General features: G+C 40.8%; 1 protein-coding gene and 2 long non-coding RNA genes across 6 annotated transcripts in view; 2 read left to right on the plus strand and 1 right to left on the minus strand.

Annotated features, from left to right (window-relative positions):
* Positions 1 to 207: 207 nt before the first annotated feature.
* On the minus strand, positions 208 to 11,208 carry LOC111242955 (uncharacterized). 4 transcript variants are annotated; one of them, XM_022787919.2, is made up of 3 exons: positions 11,068 to 11,208; positions 1,628 to 1,757; positions 208 to 1,431 (listed from the first exon to the last, which is right to left on the minus strand). In XM_022787919.2, the coding sequence occupies exons 2-3, from the start codon at positions 1,640 to 1,642 to the stop codon at positions 694 to 696; spliced, it is 753 nt and encodes a 250-aa protein (XP_022643654.1). In that variant the 5' UTR covers positions 1,643 to 1,757; positions 11,068 to 11,208; the 3' UTR covers positions 208 to 693. The 4 variants fall into 4 exon arrangements, with proteins under 4 accessions (XP_022643654.1, XP_022643652.1, XP_086846256.1 ...); XM_022787917.2 differs by lacking the exon at positions 11,068 to 11,208 and adding an exon at positions 5,586 to 5,725; XM_086990130.1 differs by lacking the exon at positions 11,068 to 11,208 and adding an exon at positions 2,787 to 2,977.
* Positions 3,712 to 19,043, plus strand: part of LOC111242956 (uncharacterized) — a 31,189-nt gene continuing 15,857 nt past the window's right edge. The window contains exons 1-5 of the long non-coding RNA XR_015328437.1: positions 3,712 to 4,394; positions 4,950 to 7,678; positions 8,156 to 8,356; positions 8,463 to 10,838; positions 11,116 to 13,671. This is a non-coding gene — a long non-coding RNA (uncharacterized LOC111242956). The remainder of the gene's footprint in view (positions 4,395 to 4,949; positions 7,679 to 8,155; positions 8,357 to 8,462; positions 10,839 to 11,115; positions 13,672 to 19,043) is intronic.
* LOC147758543 (uncharacterized) lies at positions 13,795 to 18,563 on the plus strand. Its single transcript, XR_015328464.1, has 2 exons — positions 13,795 to 16,735; positions 17,983 to 18,563. It is a non-coding gene; the product is annotated as an uncharacterized LOC147758543 (long non-coding RNA).

The following is a 19,043-nucleotide window of genomic DNA, read 5'->3' on the forward strand; positions in this document are numbered from 1 at the left end:
CGACCGATGAGATTATCCATCGTTGAACGCTGAGACAGTAGATGATGATATGGAGTAGACAGAGTAAACAGAAAGATCAAAATCATTATCAATAACGTTAACTCACAAATCTTCTTACTCCTGTTTAGTGAATAGAGGACGTCAAAACTCACATTAGATTATGCGTTAACTGAACGACAAGTAAACCGATTTACGATGCAACAATGATTAAATAAAATTTCTTTTATTAAATTCATTTAGTTTAGGTTAAGTTAACTACGTATATACAATGTATATAATTGTGATATCTTCAGAACAGCGAGCACTCTTGACGATGAAAATTTCACGATGGGATCAGTGCGTCCCGTATGTCGATCGATGATCTGTTTCAATTTATTCTTTTCGATCTGACAACTTTGCAGACCTACGGCCTAATACGAGCTTCTGCGACATTATAGTAGGATAAAGCAGCATGGCGTCATGCTTCGTATGTGTAAGGTATTATATGATGAATACGAAAGCACCGCACTGTTGAGGAACATCGTTTGATCCAATCTGTAGGAATACAAGCACGGGTTTGTTACACAAACAGTTTTTCCGCGAACAGGTTTTTCAGCTTTCCATTTAGTAATAACAGATTTCGAGTCCTAGTTATTATTAACTAGCTAGGTCTATTTACGATCGCAACCTTACATCCTTATGCACTTGGGTGGTTCATGAGTCATCCTCATCAGAGGGCGAATCGAGCGGCGATACGTCCTCCAGTAGGTCTTCCGGCGCGTCATCGTCCGTACTCTGGGATTCGGCTTTCTTCGCCTCCTGCGATAGAACGCTTCTCACTTCTTGACGCTCATACCATGGGGTAATAAGGTGACCTCTCGACCCACTCGGTCCGTCTACGCGTAGATCCATTTGATGTGAATGTCTTTCGCTCGAATGATTTGTCGTATGGTCTCGCGACAATCCGATTTCATCGATGTACCTTGAGTGCTCCGAGGAGTCACTATGCTCCCGGCCGTTCGAATTGAAATCAAACTGCGGCGCCGGAGGCACTTCCACAATCTCTCCACCCCCAAGGCGATCCGTAGCCCCTAGTCGTTCAAGGTCTCTCATCATGTTGTCAGCTTCGTTAGCGCGTTGACGATTAGGGTTATTGGTGGCTCGTAAAACATCGATGATAGCCACGGCTTGATTGAGGTATTCTTCGTTGAAGTCGACGTTATCCAGGAGCTCCCGCGCACGTAGCCGATCTTCGTCGCTGTAGAGAGCATTGTCATCGCTGAAAACCTCCTGGTAGTCTTCACGGGCTTCATCATACTTTGCCCGAAGCATCGCGACTCGGTGGTCAAACCAATCATTCCAGTCCTTTGTGAGGAGAACGTGCGCATTGCCTTGCCTAAGGTCACGTTCCTCGCTGTCCATATCGATGCGAAGGATTGCTCGAGAAGCGAACTTCGGAAAAGAGGTAAAAAAGTAATGTCTAACTAACAGGAAAACTTTTGTAGTTGATATTTACAACGCTTATCAGTCTCGTTTTTGTTTCTTTATGCCGTTAGATTCTGTAAAATAACCTATAACACACAAATGAAACGTTTGTATTTATTTCATAACTCAAACTCTGTTTTTAAATGCACATAGCACTAGTTACCATTTTGCATTCCATCGGGGATGTTAAATATATCCACAGTTGAACTGACTGATTAAGCCTTCTGTCCGAATTCGTCTAATCTACACAGTTATTAGTCTTTCGTTTTCGATTCATTCAGGATATCGTCCTTCTGCAAAAAGCACATATAATAAAACATCGATTTATTAAGAAAGGCTAGCTTACTTTTTTTTTTCTACTTTAGATTACTATGCACTTGTTAGTAGTCTATTGGCGCACCCACGTTGTAGATGCGCAGTGCTGCCATCAAATTAGTTATTACGCTCTGCATCTGAAGACCCGTGCATTATACAAGATGTATAATGCACGGGTCTTCAAAGTACCGTTCAACGGTCACTCAGTTCGAAAGTCAAAGTATTTTAGATGGGTATATCTATTTCATACCGCATCATCTAATGATATCGCTGGTATATGGCGATACACCGTACGACTTATCGTGATTTTCATTTTTGTGATTACTGAAGTGACAGCTTTCCATTCTTTATTCTCTAACGCTTCAAAGAGTTGAGTTGCTCATAGCCCGAGTTTGCCGTTATTACAATATAATGGTACTCGTACCGTAAGCAGCGTTCTCTATTGCACTTCGCTGTTCATCGTTGTTCTTCGCTGATGGCCAGATTTATACGATAACCGTGCCGGTTTATAGCGAGACCCTAAGCATCAAGAGGAACGCCATAGTACTCTCCATGCAATGCGTAGTTACCATGCACTGGTGACCACACATGGCATCGAACCAAGAAGATCATGTTCGATGAAAAGAAGACTCTGGGTATGAAGGACTTTGATGATTGGCTAAGCTATATTGTCTTCCGAGTTAAATACGGGGACTACACGGTGCAGTTTCCTGCTCTTTATTTGCCATAAAGCAAGTACTCTAAGAATTAGGTGCCTCGTAACCGTTCCCTTTTTATGAATACTTGTTCATAATTTGACGCGAGGTGCTTCACTTCTAGGGCTTCAACACAACCCTCATGCGATCTCAACCTTCAGTCAAATGTACTGTCTAGTTCGCTTTATTGTGACGATGCATTTTATTATTTATCATCGTTAAGGAGGACATTTATGGGGGCGAACAAAGTCTGTATAAACAAAATGGAAAAAAAAACATCAAAAGGCCATCCCTCACGACGCGCAAACTCACTTAGGTTGATTAATCCGATGATCGAGATCTCACCACTCATTTGTGATTGACCTTGAGATCAGGCTACTAGGCTTACTCTGAATATCGACGAACGTTCAGGGGGCAAAGCAAAGGTGGTTGCTAGAAGTTGTGGAGGACCCTTGAGTAAGGCTGGCGGATACGAGGATGTGGTATTGAGCAGAATCAGGTAAAGAGAATAATGCTAGCACACCGGTCCCAGAATATATAGGGACCGCCAATAGCTCAAGTGGTAGAAGAGGTATTAATAGTGGCAGTAGTAAAAAGTTGTGCTATCGTTTAGCAGTCTCTCTGTACGCTGCCCTTTAAGTATTTTTTCTCTGCACTTTTGCAAAGGGTTTCACGGTCACGAGGACCATAATTATGTATTAGTCAGCCGTTTGGGAACCGAAAACACGGCTCTATCCTTAAGTATCTTTAGGGTTTCGCTTATAAATTGACTTGGCGGTTACGGCGACGACTACTGAAGCTAGCTAGCAGACGATTTCTCGCGAGCTTTCGGCGACATATGGTCCTAAATGCAAAGATGACCTTCTAGTAAATTTACGATGGCTCTTGAGCTGCGCGTTAGTCATAAAAGAGTAAATTTATCTTGGCGTTCATCGTTCATATGTGAGCGTTCTCGCTTCAGGCAATATCGAAATCAGCTCACAAAATTTACATCGTTAATTCTATATATATATATATATATATATATATATATATATATATATATGTGTGTGTGTACCAAGTGATTTTTTTAAACAATGTGCGAGTTATTTAAACGATTAAGGCTGATAAACAATCAGGTAAGGTATATCTGATTTGATTTGTTTAGCCTCTGGTAAATATGCGATGCGTGATGCATTTGTCAAAGAGTTAAATTTGCAATCTTGTTGGATGACTAGGTCACGAGAACTAGGCTGCATTATGCTTAATATCGCATCAAAACTTGAAGTACGGATGTCCTCGTGAATAACTTTCAACCTTTAACCTTTTTCTATTCTAATAAGGACATACCTCATTCGTGCAGCAACTGTGATTTTTAACCCCTACCTACCTTATGAATTCGTATAGTACTCACAGTCGGTGGACGCAAGCTGAAGAAAAGCTAAATGTCTTCTTTAAGTATGATCAGTATTTATATATAAGTGTTTGTCTGAGGGAACCAGGCAAGGCGTGCTGTCCTCTATTCTTGTATATTACAAGTATCGCGTTAATCTATTTCGTAATGAAAAGTAAAAAATAGTAGATCACTTTTTAAAAAACACCCGTAATGGATGAAACGTAAGTAACAAGGATTTTTAGACTAATCATTCAGCACGAGGACCTTCCTATAACTTCGACATTAGTTACCAAAGGTGACACTTGAAATACTATTACAAGTTATACGGACCGCCTCACCGCCGCGAAAGCCTATTATGCACTTGCGTTGTTTACATTTGCATCAGGTCTTCATCAGGTAGTAATTAGATGGTCTTCCTATTAACCTGTCAACAGTTTCAATCGCGCTTTACAATAGCCGCCTTCGTCAACGATAAAGGCGGACTATGTAAAAAAGCTGCTGTCAAGAAGATGAAATAAGTCTTCCGTTCAATATCTCGCAACAAGGTATGATAAGTCTATTCTCAAACAAGCATAAAACTATCTACGGTACCAGCTTGTAGTGTTTTGTATAGCAACGAGGAGAGATGAGTACAGTAGAATCTACGAAGCCACAGAACGCACTATTCGCTGTCGCAATGATATCATAGTATTGATAGGCTTTACTTAACGTACGAGCATCTCAGGCGTGCACCGTTTATCGGCCTGTTACGAATATTATACGCTTCGTTCCCGTCCTTTATAATGTATCGCCTCATGTAACTTGTCTACCAGCTTCACAATTAGAAAAGCTAAAACACTTGTTTCTAACAAAAGTAAAACGAACAGCGGACGATAAACGCAGTGATGCAAGTGCGAAAATCGTCATCGTAGCACATCACGTTTTAGTATCTGGTACGACGTAAACAACCGTCAATGTTCCTAATAGATTAAGTAGGACCCGGGTCGATATTGTTTTCTGGCAGATTTGTAGCGTCTCTCGTTTTGCCGGTAAAACTCGAATATTCTAAGACAGATTGGACTGTGCATTACGTAACAGAACGCCATTTAATACTTTTTCAGGACTGGACATCATAATGCCCCTGGCTACGTCATCAAGCATCTTAAGACTGGCATGGGAGCCGCAGAGTACTAGTTCCGTGAATTATGTTCGCCATTTTCATAAGAGTCCATTACTGCTTCACCATTGTATAATATAACAGCATAGTTATAACGACGGTGCGCTTTAAGCAACGGGATATGTTCCAAGTGCAATCTCTACAACTACCGTTTTCGCGTGACAGCTTGCAATCATGGGGAAAGATATAGGATAACGCAAATTTACCTATTTTTTGGCCTGACCCTTGCACTGGAACCGAACGGTTTCGGCCCTGCACCCCATTATGTGTTAACCCCATAAAGGTTTTGCCAGCTGAAAGACGATAGCAATTAAATTGGACCATCCGATACGGTCAAATACCTTGCGACAACTCAGCGATATCAACTCAGGCCAAACCTAGTTACTCCAAGCTCATACTAAACTTTCGGTAAATACGACAAGTGGCACTTGGGCATTAAGGCAGAATTTCGAATTCTTGACAAAAAAGGCCTTCACCTTTTTCCACTTGCAGTGAAGCTTTTATAGCGGAATAATATTTAGCTTCGGGCCTTCGAGTCAGCTAGTCTAATTAGTCTTATGTTTGAAATTTGCTTACTCACCATTAATTGTGAAGAGCATCACTTGGAAGAACAATTCGAACTGTTGATCGTGTATTTGACAAGTTGTTGCAATATCTTCATGCAGATGCCAGTTACGGTGTACGAATACGCAATTATGCGCTATTTTCAGCGGCGTCATCAGGTAGTAAAAGATTTAGCAGTTGACACTAAAATAGTGCGCTGCGAACTCTCAGATGGAACTGATTTTTTACGCTCTCCCTTTTCTCTCTACGTTGGCCATCAGCCCAGTCGTTCATCGTGTGTACGCTCGGCATCTCCAATGCCATTCTTCAGAGCAGCGGCATTTCGTCTGACCTGCGTACTCTGAAGGTTGAGTTTGCTCAGCCGAGTCCGAGCCGTTTGAAAAGATCGTACCTTAGAGGACAGCCGCCTTAAGACCTCGCACTGTCTCTACGAAAAAATCACCTCTCATAGTGGGCTATATATTTTACGACATATAGCGTGCGGTTCGTATATACTGTGTACAACGACACTAATGGACAAAGATCGGCGCGGAGACTGAGGCAAATAAGAGTTCCTCTGTATGTGTGTATGTCCACTGAAATGACAATGATTCGTTTCTGCCAGAAGATCATTGGGGAACAGATCGACTGGCCGACAGATCTGCGGAGGGACGCTCGGTGACGAGCAGTGACCGGCCCATTTTAAAGTGCGTTCGGCTCAAATCGGCCGTTGAGTGGTCGACGCTAATAGCAGACATTTCTCAAACGGTGCCTTGCCGCTTGAAGCACCTGCAGAGTCCACCTCTAGTTCCCGAATCTCCGCACGAAATTTGTTTCGATAGTGTGTGTATTTTATAAGAAAAACGAAGTGCAGAAGGTATACGAAAGCTTTAAAATTGGTACAGCACTGTTACCTGCCGTTTTTTTTAGTAAACGCCCCTAGGTTGTACCATTAAGGCTACCATCTTCGCCAAATGCTTTAGAATTAGCGAGGGTTTGTGTATTGACTGAACTGAACAATTGCAAACTGTGAAGGCAACTGCTAAAATCAATCGTTACGTAACAAACCATTAGATTGACGAAAATACCTTTGCATAGTGACGAAATTCTCACATGTGTCATCATCACGATTTACATTCACTTAGTGTGAATATTATCATCATCATCATCATCCAAAATAAAAAACAAACCGTAACAATCTTTTCATATACGATACGCATGCTTAATTCCTGGCAGCGTCAAAACCCGTTCACAGCCAGGAATGGGCAATCGATATAGCCTATGCTGAGTAAACATCTATGCAATTATCATACATGTTTTGTCTGTGTGTAACGTAACGTAACGTAAATATGCTACGACGGGCGCACGAATGGCAGTTGTTTGAAGGCACTTGCCTCTGTAATTGTTCTTATACTATCGTGCTAATTAATCCGGATTAACAATAAATGTTACTACCTTGCCCTGTCGTCTCTTATAGGTTAGTTTTTTTTGTTACAAGACCCTAAGCCCGTGGTGCAAAGGATCAGTTGTAGTAACAAAGCGAAACTGAACGACACGAGGCCCAGGAATGAAAAGACGAACAAAGCCAATCGACCTGTATCGACCCAGATCCCTCGGCACTTCAGGATACGGTTCGTGCAGCTAAACGATTGCATAGCTTTTTAGGTAACGACGTCGTTACGTCTAAGCTAGCAAGAGTACAGCTGTCTAGCCGCAAGGTACCACTTTTCACCACACTTCGCGCTATCTCCTTCGCGTCCGGTTGCCTCTCATTTGGCACGTATAGGGCTTTTTTGATGTAGTGCCGTAGCAAAAACGAATGTTCGAAATAGTGAGCCTGATAGTAGCAAACGAGGGCCCTGCCGTTACGTCAGTGTAGACAATGGAGAAATATAGCAACGATGCAAAGATGCCCAGTAACGTAATGTGAATGATGATGTAAAAGACAATGCTAACTGTAGACTATTTTACTGAGGTGAAATAATGAGACGCAGCTTGGAAGCGTCTGCTTTCAAAGGACTCGAAACTGTCAAAGACACCGGACGCTAGTTCAGCTTAAAGATCTTCCTATAACTTCTATGAAACCGACTCATGCTGGCCAGTCTGAACTACTTGTCTAGCAATCAAAAGGTAAACGATTGTACAGTGAAGACTATCACTGTCATAGGTTAGCTATTTATGTTACATGCTCGTGTTCTTAGATATAGAAATGAGTACACTTTACAATCAGATTCGTCTTATAAGACTTCTGGTAAGAGTTTTCCAACGAGAGAGATTACCAACCAACTGCCGCAAAGTGCACACTATGCACGTCTTACGCAAAAGCGGTGGCGTGGCCACGCCTGCTCAACGCACGTGCACCGACTCAAGCCAATTGACGCTGAACTATAAAGCACGTAAACCCAGTCTTCAGTTATTTCTCCTTAACTTGAGTAGAATAAGACAAATGGGCACCGTCATTACCTACGTGGTCGGGCTTCTTTGTCTATGATCGCTGAATCAAATTAGATAGCGTATTTTCCAATCATAGGGCGTGTGATAAGGAAGTGGTCTGCTTAGACGATGATATAATAGGTGATAGCGGAAAAGCTGACGTTGTTGTTTCAGGACAAAACTTGCTTACGCACCGAGAGGCCTACAAATAACAAGAATAGTTCAAGAGACCAGCGGAAAGATTGTCATCATAATGGCGGACGAAAAGAAACAAGACTATCCAGTAGGAACAGCTTAGCATGCCTCGTGCCTTTTCTACGCGCGCACTCACCCACATATGTAATATTAACAGAATGTTTAAAATCACAATTTATCGTAAGTGTATTTATGTGCAGCGGTATCAATTGTGCTATATGTGAAACGTTTTTCTATACAGGTTGCGGGTATTTAAATAATAATAATTATCATCCAGATTTTCCAGGTATCCCTCGGTCACGTTTCTACGCCATGACGACGTTGTTCAGTACATTGTTATTTCATTGTCGTATACAACATCGTAAGCATTGCTTGTACTGAGCGGTAACAACCAGAATTGGTCCGACATCGTATCCGATGGGAACGTACCTAGAAATCTATTAGTAAACTCGTTATTTCTGACTGCGAGAGAACCACTATGGGTATGTCATATGAATAGTTGCTACATTAATGATTATGGAAATTGTGTACGAAATAAGACAGTGCCTTGTTAAAATCCGCCTCTAGGTAAAAAGATAACCAGATGAAATGTTTTGCTGGGCCTTGGTAGGGTTAGACGCTTTCTTGAGAAATTTCTCGAAAACAGTTCAGGGCCCTCCCGGAAGAAAACGGTATTTTTGAAATGTTATTTTTCGACCTTTCAATGTTAGCGATGTTTACATTCGTGGTATTTCTTTTGAACTCCCTTCCTATCTCTATTGTGCTTTTAACCGATTTATAAAAGCGATCATCGGTTCGGTAAATCGTAGGGCTGCCGATCGTCGAAACTCCGTTTCGTAGAAGACCACCGAACTCGCTTTCGTTAATCAAAATTAAGTTATTCAGGCGTGGAGAGAACGACGGGATTTTTTGTAGTATATACGCAAGATTGCAACCGACGCGCGATCATCTTTTGAAGCAAAGCTACTCTACGAAATTTGCTATCGCTATGATTATGCTATCATCGCTGCTTTGTTCAATAGAAAGCCAATTTGGCCAGTTTGTGTTTTCGAAAAGCCCGAGCCAATGACCCAGCCCGGGTCTTTGATAGACCAGACTGCCTGAATGCTAGTAGTGCATCGTAAGATCGATGATCGCATCAGGGTTTCAAACGCTGTGACCATTTACTCAGTGTCGAACCACTGGATATAGTTGAATGTGTTCCAGACAAACGTTTCTACGCACGGTGACACGGTTTGCGTGACAACTTGAAATTTTCAAATTTCCAGTGAAAATGGGTGATAGCAAAGCTGGTAGCAGTTAGTTAGCCTTATATGCACACTAATGAAACTAGCATATAGAACGGCTTCGAAAGGGATTTGTCGTGGCGTTTATATCTTCAATTATCAGGAATATGTCAAAAACGAAGAAATGAACGAATTTTTTTGCGGACCATTAAGACATTATTTTCAGTTTTAGATTTCGCCAGGCATAGTCTGTAATCTATTTATTTCATGTGTGTAGAAAGCCCTATAGCAAGATCCCTTACGACGAACATTCGAAAATTAAGGCCAGGATTTATGTAACTGATTTAACTGTCCTGATTATAATTATTTTCATTATAATGTGCTGTTAGCAGAGTTCTATTTGAGCGTTCAACTATTAATGTAAAATATTGTATCAGCCAGAAATAGCGGTGAGTCTGTAAAAACGACTGAAATTTTCAGAAAGGTACTTTAAAAAGATTAAGAAAACTCAGCAATTTTGTACTAAATTGAGAGATTTTACCTTGAAATAGATCCTTTCTGCGAGGTAGATTATAGTCTAGAGACGTTTATATTGAGCCATCTGAACTTCGCCATGGAACGACAATTAGTTATAACCAACTATAATTAACATCTCTCGTACATATTGCATTGCTCAGACCTAAAGGGCATCGATTTTCTAGTGCCAATTCGAGACTAAATCGATTAGAGCTAGCAGAGTTATCCAACTCTTCGCGGCAGTTTCAAACCATACAGTCGTTTTATGTTGTCCAAAGTAAACGTTAAGTATTCAGTATATGTGATTCAGTGACCCGGCTCCTTTCTAAGCAGGTCTTTTCCGGCGACAGTCAGGCCTCCACACAACTTTTTCGATCAGGTCCAATTTCCGGCTGCCTGCCTGTTTTATTGGCACACAGCATTGTACTGCGGGGTTTGTATCCAGTATGGGAAAAAGGTCGTATTGGATTAAAGTTGATTGTCACCTCGCCTCTTGAAGCAACAACGGCATACGGGCTTCTAGTGGTGGAGAATGTTTCACACTGCTCGGTTTTTAGGTACGCGCTAGCGTTTCCGCGGTCAACCTTGTTGAAGGAAATGTAAGGCTCGTCTAAATACTACCAGCAAGCATATACATGTACACACACCAGTAGAAATAGTTGGCCATCAATTTTCTGCTGTTCCTTTTATTCTCGTTAGTGTTATGTATGCATTTTATGGACATCGATCTATATGTTAACGCCAGTACGTAACGTGTAGTACGGCAACGTAGAAAAGAGCTCAACGACCAACTATGAGCAGCGCAAAATCAAATGTATCAAGGTGGACATCTGCGGACGACCTTCGCTTTCCACGTTCGACACTTCCAACAAACTCGAGGACAGCCACAGGATCTGCAATGGCAGCTTCAAGTAACGTAGGTACGAATTGTATACGATATAGTTCAAAGTAATCGAACTGACTAGTGTTGGTAACTCAGCGTCTTGGTAATCGTTCACGCGTCAATAGCCAATAGCGGAATTCGATAATACATCCCATCGATTAAGATATCCTTTGTTAGGACCCGTCCTCTATAGGACCGGTTTAATTCAATTATGCTTAGTAATATATAGTGAACCAGCCACCCCTAGTGCTTAATTTCAGTCTTACCTGTCTTTCGTTTCCGACACCTGGATTTTACTTCGTGGTGTTTCGTAGTGAAATCAAGGCCCTTCTCAGATTGTGACGCTGTTCTACGAGAACGACGACACACCGATGGTTAGAAATGGATGACGTTCTGTTACTTCGGAGAAGCACTATCCGTGGCCACTGCGTTCATCTCTGCGGACTAACCCCACGATCACGGGTTAACTGCTGCAACGCGCTCGATACGACTCGCATGTCTCTGCTATTACGGCTTTGCCCAGAGCGAAATAGCCTGTCGTCTACGAGCGATGATTGTCTCACCAAGTAATATCTGTTAGTTCCGCCATTCTCTCCCTTGGGGCAGCTCGGCAAGGTCGAGTTACCTGTTCGAGGCCAATACAGACAAAAAAAAACAGTACATTTTCTATTCTAATAGATGACCTTAAAGGGCTAGCTGGCCCGCGTGACGTACAAATTTGCGTCCGCATACATACGTGGCTTGAAATTTCAATTAGTAGTTTTCGAAAGGTAGTATAATGAATATCGGAACGCTCAAACGAGTCTACGCTTCTAGACGTTAAGGCCATTGAGAACGCTGAACAGCGCATAGAAAGTCAAATTTCTAACATTCATCGTTCATTCTCATTATCGTTAAATTTATTGACCACAATACGGTGATAAAGATATTGATCTGCGGGAAAAAAATGAAGTATAATAGTATACATGGAGAATGAATAAGGGCAACGGTAATACCTTTGCCTATAGCAGTTGCGATGATCGGTGTATATTCCAGAAATCACGTCACGCGTTCACCACAGTCAGTGAGTCTGTCGTTCGAGTTCGACGCCATTCATTGACACTGATCCTTTTTACTATCGTTCGATTTGTTTCTATGGCTGCTTAGCTAATTGTTCGTTATTCGAGTTAGTCCAACCTCTGATCGTCATCTGTTAGTCGATCGTCGCATTTCTATGACCTCAGCCTCTCGCATTTTCGCATGGAAGAGACTCATGATAACTGACAAATGTCTTTTTTTGAGGGGATCACTGTCAAAGCACTAGCCAGGCACGAAATCAAATAAATCATTGGGTCAATGTCTTTTTATATATATATATATATATATTTTATATAAAGTAGATTTCTTGTTTTTAGCCAAAAAAACAAAAAAAGGTTTACTTATCCTCTGATGTCAGCTGTTGGACCTGGAAGCGCAGGGTTTCGATTCCTCGAGAAGACTCGTTTTTCTTTGTACGTTAATCGAATGACCATCATCGTTTGCTCAGCTTGCATAACTATACGCTTTTAACTAATAACATGCCCGAAGTGCTGTTTACCTTACCGTAGACAAATGGCGGTATCGATCCTCTAAGATTTTTTAATACCACTGCTCTACTAGCGGTCAAGCGCCGATCTTTAGACACTATTATAGGTTTTCGATGGTACAGTCCAAATACTAATGACGGAAAGCTTTTGTACGGGATTCATGGCAAAACAGCAGTTGGCACTGCTGATGCTGGTTTTTGTCTACGATCGAAGGTGGATACCCCTTCAACCGGACGTACCCTAAAGCGTGGTTATAACTATCGGGTATGAGGCAACTTACCCATCCTTTGGCCAAAGATAGGTTACCTCACACGATGCACACACCTATGTATACAACATATAATGTAACTTACGCTGTTGCCGCCCATTTCCACAACTTTGAAATGTAGGAATAACATCTTTGATTATCCATAACCCTGGAATCACCCTTTATCGTTCAGAAAGCTCATAAGATAATATCTTCCAATAAAAGCGCTTCATCATGATTATTATACCCTTCACCGTAACGTAATTTTAGTTGTTGGTATTATGGCTGTATTTGCATATTTTCGAATTCAATAGCCAAAACTTGGTATGAATCAGCTTCGATGGTAATAGATTTAGTTACCAAAGGGTCGTGCTGAAACCCTTGAAATTAAAAGACGGAAAAATGTATTGAAGTTACAGCAACTTGTGCTGTACTGAACTGTAAAGAAGGATTTCAGGATGCAGAAGTGTTCCTGTTTCCTACGTTACTACGAAGTTCCTGTCTCAACCATGTGGCCTATTAGCTGCTTTCCAGCCATCGTCTTTTCATCAGGGCACTCAACACCATCGCCAACCTAGTAAGCCAGTTATTTCTACTGGTTTATGGGAAGTAGCCTGCTTTAGGTTTCGTCTTGTAGGGCGGAGGGCAACAGCGGCTGGGGCAAAAATGGTGTAACCACTTATTGACACACAAAAAGCCTGCCGAGATCATTTCTAACGCTTGAATCTCTGACGACATCGACACGGCTTGCTGACCGATGGCTGAATCGATATCAGGACTTTTCGTTGGTGTTAATCGAGAACAAGGTTAGCTGGTCGAATTGGGGAACAAGCCTGACTTAATAAAAGCAAAATTGTGATGTATCCAAGCTGTAGAAAACGAACAGTTCGTACTCGGTCGAATTTTCTTTGTCGTAATCGGAAGTACAGAGAGAAAAAAAGGCCAAAGGCGTAAGTCTGTGAAAGTGAGAATGTAGTGAAACAGCTAGTCGCCATTTGTTTTGGACGAACTTTTTCTTAGAAATGGAGTACCCAAGTGGCCTGACTCCTTCGCATGAGGTAACGTATTCTCTTCGGAGAGGAGCTTACAGGATCGTATGTATATAACCATGCTTCTAAAATACTGAGTTTTTCTTGCAAAATTCAAAAGAATTCAAGTCTATGCTCAGTTTTTCGCGGTGTGAGCATATGTATTATTAGTTAGAAAATTGCTATCGTGCTTAATCATACTGGTGGTATTTGTACGTTTATTAGTCCCATATAGTTTAAGCAATGTAGATATAGTGAATTAGGGGAAATGATGAGTTGTTACTGTTTTGAGAGTGCCATTGCAAAGTTACCTACATCTAGGCTGTTGAGCAGTAACCTTATTTTGCCAACTTTGCGGATTCCGCGAAAGTCTTGAATTTTTTTTAACACATGTACAGAAACAAAACCTCTGTAAGAGATAAAATACGTACCCGATAGTTTGATTACACGAATGTCAGTGGAAACTAGAGGTCGCCATTGACCAGCAGACTACCGCCGTTGATCACAACGGTGATCCTTTATTTTTTAAGTTTGCGTTTTCGGCCATCACGGCGTGATTGTTTGTCGTCGACATCAGAAAGTGTTTCAGTGTTTATGCGAAGAGCTGCAGTGTCGCCACCTGTCCTATGGATCGAAGTAGACAATGGGTCGACTTTTCGACTGACCGAACGAGTTCGAGTTGTTGCCAATCGACCCTTCGAGAATTGCATCGCATTTGCTCCTTTGTTTTTTTCCTTCGTTGTCCCACTCTTTCTTTTTGCCTTTCCTTCAGGCTCCTTTGCTTCTCGTCATCATCGCTGAGTCACCGGTGCTTTACAATGGTTTAGTACGCATCGTGTCACCTTGCTGACCTTAACATCGAACGCCGAGCAGAAAGAACTGCGTACCTCTACTATATAGCAAGTATCGGCACTATTTCGATATTTCGTCAGCGTATAATTGCTATGCAGTTTGCCCACGTAGGCTTAGAATTTGCAAAGGGAACTGGTGTGACTGTCTCGAGATCAGGCCATTGCGAGACCAACTGCTCTCCTTAACGTAACGCCTGTGCTACTGTTTCGGAAAACTGTATTTAGTATGTGCCTAATTTCAACAGTATATTTTCATTTACGTATGCGCACGTCAAAGACAAGCGTAGCTGCATGTTTACCTCTACATGTACGAAGGCAGGTGGTAGAACATGCTACATTCAGTATAGGATGTTATCACTGCTTAGGAATCGAGATCAAGGTTTGTTGCGCCTTTACACTATCGATAAAGAGATCAATGACTACTCTAAAACCAGTCTTGATAATTCTTGCACGCGCGACGAGGGACGGCCCGGTTCCATTGATTGGCGAAGCGAGCTATCTAGTGTGCTATCCAAGGCCGGACGAGTTTTGCAAACGTGATTATCACCACTGCGACAAGCGTTTACTAGCCATTGTTGGAAAACACAATGGCACCATAGGATTTACATGTAAATAAGTGAAGAGGAAAGGAACTGATTAAAAAGCTTCAGCATTGATCGAGAACAATCAAATTTGTTTGCCGCCATCTAACGCAGAAACATTAGTGTAGAAGCTGACTTTTCGTCTCTATACTTTAGCAGACTCTTTCGTTTGCCTGAGAAACGTCAATCACAGCGTAAGTGGGTTGTATCGATCTACAGCCTCGGCGACCGATGCATAATTTGCAGTACAATTCGATCGGCACATCGTTATAGAAAGCTAAGCATAGATAAAACGGAAAAAACATTTGCCTGCTGCGCATCTCTTGTCTTCACAAATATCACAGTAATTTTAAACGTTCGATGCAGCGTCAGATAAAATGAAGTCGTAATCTGTCATTCAAGTTTACAAAAATGGATTCGTTTAAGTCCAAGTTAAGTTGGGTCAACAGCGACGGAATAAAATGTTCTACAGATATTTCTTATTCAATATAGACTACGTTTTAAATACGAGCCCTTTTTCAGGTGCCTATCGTTTATATGACGAAGATAGTTTCTCGACCTCGCCACACAGCGGCCCCATCTTAAAGTTGATCAGGTCTAGGATGATACGTATCGTCAGTCACTGCTCAGTAAATGGCCTTTAAAGAAGAAGAACAAAAATACTGATGTGCATATCGATATTGCGTTCAATCGTTACCCTAATCTTTAACTCTTTTTTTTTTTTTTTTTTTTTATCTAACGATGTCTTTTCTTTTTTTTTTTATTTTTGATACAAGTACGTACCAAAAGCGTGAAAACGAAAATTGGTGAGGTCAAACTGAAACGACGTAATCCTCAACCTCAACTCGAACGTCTTTTACGTCCTTGTTTTCTCCTCAAATGAAGTTACATATGATGACATAGATTATCAGAAGTTATACTCTATATTTTTGCGTCATTATCGTTACTATTCGTAATATTGTTAATTAATTAATTAATTGAAAAAGATACTATTTGTTTGCCTCGAACGTCAGAACAGTGAAAACATCATTAGTTCTATTTAACTTCTCGGAAGGCTTCCTACCACATAGAACGCTTTGATTTTCTCTAAATCATTATTATTGTTATTATTATTATTATTAAACGCTTAGAGTAGCCAGGGTAAGGATACTTTCTTCACATTCAATTAGACAATTTTTTTAAGTTAGGTTCATGTAAAAATAAGCATTAGAGGTCTTTTTTTCTAGGAACAAGGCCCCCGAGTTAATTTTTGGTAAAAAAAAAAAGAAGCAACTTTTACAACGTTCCTCAGTACGGCTTAACGTGTCGGTGTCTCGTTTGGGCAACGTAAAAAAGTCCATCCTGTTTTAACGAAGTAGAATCCTCTTAAGTCAGTCGAACGGCACACCGATTATGAGATATTTGGCATAGTTTTTTCTAACAGATCGCTTAAAACATTAGACAAAAATGGCTTTGCGCCAGAAGCGCTTGAAATCTTCAGTCTGATAGGGAGATATAAGGCAGGTATTCCGACTCTAATCCGTTATCTAGTTTTGTTTTCTCTAGACTTATGTTACAGGAGATTCGCTTGAGAACTTCAGCAAGAAAAAAGATCGTATTATAGCGAAGTCTAGATGGCAGTAAAAAGCTTTACCTTGTCTGAAAACCAGTCATAAGAATAAGGTAATATGAATGAATGAATGAATGAAATGAAGTCCACTTAACTGATCTTGATTGTCACTTACGATAGAGATCGACGACCGTTTATTATTAATTTTAATCTATAGCTTACAAATTCTTACGAAATTAGGTAAAATCAATAATTTTCTGCGGATTTACGAGCGTCTGATGTATTGAAATAAAGTCATCGCCTTAAGGGGTCTTAAAAACTAGACCACTTTCATAGAGATACGTGTTTAATTCAGCGCTATGGCGATACGGCATCTAACATTGAACAGAAACGTCGTATCAGGAGGTCAATAAACTTTAGCATTAGAAAAAGCAGATACCTTGAGTGAGCAAGGCACACCTTTCGGTCTAACCTTCGACAGACGGCCGAGATCGCACGGTGTGTATGGCAATGCTATTTAAAGGGTTCTCACAAAGGTCCTTGATCTACACCGAAGAACGATCAAGCTGTCTACTATGAGGCCATAAAAAACAAAGACTATAAAGAGAGAATAGTGACTATTACTCAAAATTAGTCAAACTCATGTGATAGTTTAATTAGAAAAGCACATTCGATATTTATCGGTAAATAGATGCGCAGAGGCTTACGATGGCACTCAAGCATAACTTCAAAAAACGGTTTTTTAACGTCAGCGCCTAAAAATAAGCTTTCGTCGCAATTTAATAAATCATAATGAACAATGTTCTAAGTATCGCTGACTGGTCGCACACACCTACAAACCAGTCAAACTATCCAATACATGTATGATATACGCATAAAAATCCAAAAAAAAAAACCAAAATGTTCTTATATAGAGTCGATATTCTGCCGGAGTTTTACCGCCAATAGATTTGTACTTGTGTCAAATGCCAGTTATCCAAGAAAAAAACTGTTACATCTCTAAAGCTTAAATTATCATTGTTTGGGCTATCGAAAATGTTTTTTTTACGAAAAGTAAATCACCTTTAGCGAATTTTCTTGACGCCAAAAAATACATTTCGATGAGCTGAACAAACGTGCCGCAGCATAAAAAATAGCAAAAACCCAATTTGACAACTTTTTCACGGGTATTTCTTTGTGTACTGAGAAGTCAATGTAAGGGCAATCGAAATTTAACTTTAACCTCAATCGAAAGCTTTCAATTAACTAAACTGAAACATACTATATGTTATTATACTTCAGTGTCAGTTTTTAAGTTGAAAATCCTGTTTAAGGGACAACAGTTCAACATAGCATCCTATTTCTCGTTGCCAATCGATAGATCTCGAGGAGCTGAGTAAAAATACACGCCCCTACATATAAAGCTGATAAAATCCAGATGTCGCATTCGTTATCTATCGTGGGATAAAAATGCATTTTGAGAGTTCTTCTGACCGAAAGCTTCGCTTAGGATGTCCAAGACTCGACTTAATAGGCCAGCCGATCCTATCAACCACAACAGCCGTGAAAAGTCGACCTACTCAATCAACATACATGATTGCGACATCGGTCAAGTATATTGACGTACGTCGTCGTGAAGGCGGCGAATGGCCGACTCCATTTACGACCCTCGTGACAACAAAACAGCAAGGTCCAACTTAATTTACATGCATTCCGGAGACATCGGCTAACCTTAACCACGAGCGTCATTGCGACGTCGGCCGTCGGCCGTCAGCCGACTTCATTGACGTATGCCATTTAGACGTCCGCCGATCGTATCTACGTGCGGTCTAGAAGTAAGGATTTTTACTGTGTGTCTCTGAGACGTTGGCCGACTGTATGAACGTCCCAGAAACAACATCAATTCGGCCTGTTACAAAACTGTAAAAATTTGGAACTAATAAAGAGCGTAATCAAGATGTGTATCAGTCACTTGGTTAATTACTGCCTAGTTGCTAGAAATTGAAGTAGTCCAATATATGAATAAGGTAAACTTTGCCAATTAACCATTGAAAAGCCTATGGCTGATCACGTGGTAACATGCTCGAAATCTCTGTGTGACACGAGTTGAAGGATGAAGGAATAATGATGTAAATAAATATTAAAGATGACAGCTTAAGTTGTTGTCTGCTTTGGTTTAACCCACCATAGACTGTCGTCAAGCGCACGGTCACCACTCTTCTTAGGAAATTTATTTTATTTATTTTTATTGATTTGCCTCTTTCCCTCGTTGAAAAGTTTTCGACTATTGTTAGTCTTTTAAACGTTAGAGAAGATAATGGTATTGAAAACAACTAGCGCAACAGCGTTTACTGCAGGATACCGATTTGATTCGAAGACCACAGCGAATTTCTATCTCTCTTTCCCTCTCTTTGTATATAAATGTATATATATATATATATG

This window comes from Varroa destructor, unplaced genomic scaffold, assembly GCF_002443255.2.
Source record: "Varroa destructor unplaced genomic scaffold, Vdes_3.0 BEIS01000001.1, whole genome shotgun sequence".
NCBI lineage: Eukaryota > Metazoa > Arthropoda > Arachnida > Mesostigmata > Varroidae > Varroa > Varroa destructor.